The sequence below is a fragment of the Triticum dicoccoides genome, chromosome 7B (genome assembly GCF_002162155.2).
Source record: "Triticum dicoccoides isolate Atlit2015 ecotype Zavitan chromosome 7B, WEW_v2.0, whole genome shotgun sequence".
Taxonomy (NCBI): domain Eukaryota; kingdom Viridiplantae; phylum Streptophyta; class Magnoliopsida; order Poales; family Poaceae; genus Triticum; species Triticum dicoccoides.
The window spans coordinates 20,931,804-20,937,615 of NC_041393.1; the positions used below are offsets into that span (position 1 = coordinate 20,931,804).

Sequence of the window (5,812 nt, forward strand, 5' to 3'; positions counted from 1 at the left end):
TTCTTCCTCCCCAAACCCCTAATTTTCACTGCTAGTGTTGATTTCAGACAGTTCACCAAGTCTGAACCTGAGAAAACCAGACTACGGTAATGGAGCAAAGAATATGTCATCATGCAATTTCCAGGCAGTCCACAACATACCAGCAGTAATCGTATTCAAACCAGCCTTCTTTGTTTTGCTGAGCCAAAATGTAAGCACAAAGTAATAATTGACATATTCAGAGCATTGGCAATTTCTTTCCACGCCATCTGTTCCACGTGACAACTAAAAAATAGAGGTTGGCAGGTTCCTTTCTCAGAACACAAGAAGGAAGATTCCTCATCCATGTGATGTCTTTCTATCATGGTGGTTTCGCACAATTAACTCGTAACAGCCCAATCCATGTGAGCAAATACGAAAACTCTGTATATACATTGCAATATGAATGTAGTTCTTAACGACAAAAGCAAACTGCTTTCCATTTTTGAGAAATACATCAACAACTGAAACCAATCGCATCTATTTACATTGCATAGTCTGAAACCTCATTTATAACGTCGATGCATTCAGCATAAACCTGCCAAGCTACAGCAAGTGATGCAGAGGTGAATGCATTACCTACTCGACAAAAGACTCCCCATAACAATGTCCTATCGCGGGCAAAGGTAACAGAATTAAAGTCCCTCCGGTTTAGCCTTCTACTATATTATCTGATTAGTGGATCAAGGAAATCTTCAGGCAGTTCACTTTCAGCATGTATTGCACAGAGTTTCTGGTAGCAATAGAGAGCAAAAGTAATTTCCAAGTAGATGAATTCCTCTTGAGGTGGCATAGCTTACTGTGTATCTTATCACTTTTTTCTCAAAGCTTATTTATCTATATCTCTTGGAAAGCTGCAGCAAGTAAGCAATCAAAATTGACAGTCTCTAAATATTTCCATTCGATGTGTATGACCAGTACTCGTTGACCAGTTTGCGGAAGAGGGATCCTTCAGTTTCCATGAGCTTTGTAGGTTTGTCATACTCCACTACTTTCCCTGTAAGTGTTCATATATAGCTCATTAATATGGGAAGGATCCACAATGCATTTGGTTTCAAGTATAATTCAAATATTCCATATTGATTGGTTCTGCTCAATAAGACAACGAGTCCTATAAGCAGGTCGCTATATTTCTTATAAGTTGCCGGTAAGAGAAACATACCATCGCTCATTGCAAGTACCATATCGCAGTCCATAACTGTTGGTATACGGTGTGCAACTGTAATAACGGTGCAGTATTTGAATTCTGTCCGGATCGTTTTCTGAAGGACAGCATCTGTTGCATTGTCTATAGAGGCTGTCGCTTCATCAAGAACTAAGATGCGGCATCTTCTCAAAAGTGCACGTCCCAGACAAAAGAGCTGCCTTTGACCCATACTCCAGTTCGACCCGTCTTCCACAACTATTAATACAAGATCTTGATCAGTACTATGAATGAAATAGTTCCAAACATCATGCTAGCAAAAAGATGAGAGCCATTAAGGGTCCGATTCATGGTTGGAGATTAATCCGTTGGTGGGTTCGAAGTACTTGGGCCTGCACCCTCCTTTATTGGTGGAGAATACGCCTAGGACTAATAACAGTTTGACATATTTAGTACTGTCACAGCTATTCAGTTTCTGAAATAATTAGAGCAGAGTTTCTGTTTGCCCAAGTTATTAGTTTCAAAAAATGAACTCCAGAAAATAAACTATAGATGGAAGTGAAGTTTCCTACCATGTGAATCCAATCCCTGTTCCTTCTCCTGGACAGCTTCAAGAAGTTGACATTTGTCAAGAACCTGCAGCATAATAATAAATGAAGCAACCACTTCAGTATATTCATTTTGAGAAAGGGGGCTGAGTTGTTCAACCAATGTGTTTTGAGTCCTCAACTCGAATTTGGGTGCTTATCATAAAAAAAAGTCTGAACTGATGGAGAAGGTTGGGAAATTCAAATATACTTCAACACTTATTTCTTTGATCAACAAAAAATTATCTAGTCCCTCCAATCCACTTTATTATGAGAAATGCAACTTGTCTTTTGAGATTCCTCTAATTCACTTTATCCGCCCATTTTGATAATGTGCTGAACTTTCTATAATCTTGGGTATATATCAAAGTAACTGAGCTGAACTACCACAGTACTACTAGGACCGCCTCATGATTATTAAACAATAAATATACATCAGGTTCTTTCAGTGTGATACCTTTTCATCATTATCTTATCAGATCATTGGGCAAGAGAGAAAAAGCAACATAGACGTATACATATTACCTCCCATATTTGTTGATCTGAGAATTGCCCAAGAGGATCTAGATTGTATCTTACTGTACCCTGAAAAAGTGTTGGATCTTGTGGAATGATACCCAAACGCGAACGCAGGTCATGCAAGCCTATTGTACTGATGTCGACAGAGTCTATAATTATTTTCCCTTCGGCGGGTTCAACAAGACGAAACAATGCACCAATTAATGTTGTCTTGCCACTTCCTGTTCGACCAACTATACCAATCTTATTTCCAGCTTCAAACCTGCAAGTGATTCCATGTAGTACAAGGGGAGCATCTTCCCTATACCTGATCTGTCAGATGAAAATCAATCGCATAAATTTGTTAGAAGTGTTAATAGGATTTTACCTTGTAAGGTGGACATATAAATATATCTGATTACCTTCAAATCTCTAAGCTCCACATTACCATCTTGAGGCCAATCTGGTGATGGTCGATTTTCCTCAACAACTTCTGCGGCTTCACTTTGTATGTCCATGTACTGGTTCACCCGTTCCACCGAGATTATTTGATTCGCCAGGTTGCATTGGTTTTGAATAGAGAAAACAAATGACATATTTAGGGAAAGACCATAGGACAATGCCATTCCCACAAAACCTGTGCAAGTACGAAAAGCAAGGATTAACTCTACTGTTTGTAATGTTGATATTCATAAACTGTGTAATATCAGATAATTTATTTAGTTGCTCCGGCAGATAAGCATTAGGACTAAAACTGTATTTTCATAGAAGATACAAACCTATCCATAAAATCATCAGAACAAGTGGTAGCTTGAGAATGTTATGGTGTTTTTATAAGGCTTTCGCCCCGCTTTATATATAAAGCAATACGACCAAACCAATACAAAGTGGTGAGGGAACCCTCTTACAAAGCAGATTAAAGATAAACATCATATTCACCATACAAAGTGGTGTTTTTATACTCACCATATTCTGCCAGGTAAAGTGCAGCAAATATAATTTTCATGCAACAATAACATTACTACCTTAATTAGTAATCAGGACATCCTAGAAAGGATTCGGTCAAACGATTATAATTTTGATTACTATTGTGAAAAAGATCTGGACTAGCAGGGTCAAAATACTAACATCAGATTTTTCATCGATATTATTTTCGCAATATAACTCTCTTCTAGTTTTATACAAATATATATACAAAAAGTATCAGTGAAATAAGTTTGTTGGAGACCCATGTCCTCTCTAAAACGTCATCTATTTACGACTGGATGGAGTATCAAGTATGTTCTCATAACAAAAGCTTCTCAAAACAAACAGAAGGCGGTAAAAATGTATCTACATTTACATGGCAATGCATCTAACATTTATTGCAAATTAGATGCAACCACCGATGGCCATAAAACAGGCTGACTAATCAACTTTGTCCAAATATTTGAAGCAACATGACGTTCATATAATTGCTTACCAGGGCTAAACGTTCCTTGAGGAAGAAGGGCCATGACAAAGGCAGAAAAGGAAAGAACTGCGGCACTCATTATCTCCAGACGTTGAATTAACCATTCAGTTGATGCAAAATTATAGAAATATGGGCTGGCATTCTTGTCAACAAGGTCCAAATTTTTAGCGAAGAAACGATCTTCTTCCTCAAAGGCCCTTATGGTTATAGCCCCTGCAATCGATTCACCTAAGTGATTCGCTAGAGCGGACTTGGTGGTACCATTGATCCGCATCAGTTCCTTGGCCGAGGCTAGATAGTACCTCTGCATGACCAAACATAATAGTTTTCAATTAATGAGAACTTTGAATGCAAACTACAGGCTCATTCACTCGGACAAAAACTTTAGCAGAGAACATCAATTGGTGAATGAAATCAAATAATCATATGCTTAACAATAAAGAAACAAAGTCATACCAATTACCTGCAGCCTAATTGCCAAAACTATCATTGGCACAGATACAAACAGAACTTGCCATGTAACAACAGCCAGTACCCCTAGATTGCTATATGCATTTAAGCTGGCACCAAGGCTAAACACAAAAGCAAATGGAACATCAAGGTCAACGATACTCAAATCTGAAGAGACCTGCATTAGAAGAAAAAAGGAGCGAGTTAATTTATCATGAGAACATTTTCTGGGTATAAAACGTAACTGAAACTTGTTGTATTTGCCATTGGTTTAAGAATTTTTACCCGGCTAAGAACCCTTCCTAGAGGAGTAGAATCAAAAAAGGACATTGGTGCACGGAATAATGAATTGAGTAGCTGGGAAAATAAGGATCGTGATGTCTGGATCCCAAGAACAACGACTGCCAAAGATCTTGATAGCAAGAAGAACATTGTGCAAACTCCGATAATAATGTACACAGAAATTAACTTCAGTGTACTAACATGAGGATTTTGGACATTAGCAGCCATCCATGAATTCTGTGATATTTGCCCAGCTACGAAAATAATGTGAGAAATAATACAAAAAGAGAAATACAGGAGGCCTTTGTTCTGGCACAGGTAAAGCATATAAGGCTTAACACCTGCATCCCCTGTTTCTCTTTCCTCTTTCTTGATCAGTTGATCTGCTGGTGATGGCTTCACAGATTCTGTATGAATACCATCTGTCTCCTTTACTGATACTTCCTTAGATCTTCGAGTGGTTATATTGTTACTAACATCGGAAACACCAATTGTATCTTTATGGGCATTTACAAGGTCTTTAAATTCTTCACAATCTGCCAATAGATCTTGATAAGGTGCAGACCGAATAACCTCTCCATCTGACATTAACTGCCAAAAATCATCATTAGTTTTAGATGACATCAATATATTAAAAAAAGCTAATTAAAGATAAATATAAATCAGACACAAATATCATCATATGGTGATTTTTCCGAAGTGAAGAAAGGTACCAAAATGGAGTCAAATACGGGTAGGAAATCCACTTGGTGCGTCACCAAGAGAACAGTCTTGTCCGATAGAGCGCTCATGACATATTCCTGTTACAAAGAGCTTTGTAAAACAGTTCATGAATCAAATAGTAATGCGATCTGCATCTGCTGATATGATCCTTACATTGAATAGACTTGTGGCTGTATGGGCATCAACAGCACTGAAAGGATCATCAAGAAGATAGATGTCTGCATTTTGGTATAGTGCACGAGCAAGCTGGACGCGCTGCTTCTGACCACCACTAAGGTTTACTCCTCTCTCCCCAATTTGAGTACAATCTCCATATGGCAACATTTCAAGGTCCTTGACCAATGAGCACCTCGCAAGTGTGTTGTGGTATCTTTCCCTGTCCATCGACGATCCAAAGAGAATATTGTCTTGCACGGTTCCTGTTTGGATCCATGCATTCTGAGAAATATATGCTATTTTCCCACAGACTTGGATCTGAAATGTTTATGCAAAGTTTAAGAGTTTGATATTAATCTGTATGAAGAAAAGTAACATCATATTTCCAAATTTTGTCTTTTTCTAGAAAGTGCAAAAGCTTTGTGTCCCAATGTGTTGAAAAGGCATGAACAATGCTATTTACACGCCCAAGCAGGCAGGAACAGAACAAGAAACAGAGCA

The 5,812-nt window shown here is 38.2% G+C and overlaps 1 protein-coding gene across 3 annotated transcripts in view; it reads right to left on the bottom strand.

Moving 5' to 3' along the window:
* Positions 1-359: 359 nt before the first annotated feature.
* The window catches only part of LOC119337652 (ABC transporter C family member 10-like), a 9,434-nt gene continuing 3,981 nt past the window's right edge, over positions 360-5,812 (bottom strand). For all 3 annotated transcript variants that reach the window (XM_037609815.1, XM_037609817.1, XM_037609816.1), the window contains exons 4-13: positions 5,309-5,629; positions 5,146-5,232; positions 4,436-5,023; positions 4,164-4,328; positions 3,710-4,004; positions 2,670-2,884; positions 2,275-2,580; positions 1,735-1,798; positions 1,181-1,420; positions 360-1,015 (exon numbers count right to left, since the gene is read on the bottom strand). In XM_037609815.1, the coding sequence (XP_037465712.1) occupies positions 906-1,015; positions 1,181-1,420; positions 1,735-1,798; positions 2,275-2,580; positions 2,670-2,884; positions 3,710-4,004; positions 4,164-4,328; positions 4,436-5,023; positions 5,146-5,232; positions 5,309-5,629 (2,391 nt within the window). In that variant the 3' untranslated portion in view covers positions 360-905. The remainder of the gene's footprint in view (positions 1,016-1,180; positions 1,421-1,734; positions 1,799-2,274; positions 2,581-2,669; positions 2,885-3,709; positions 4,005-4,163; positions 4,329-4,435; positions 5,024-5,145; positions 5,233-5,308; positions 5,630-5,812) is intronic.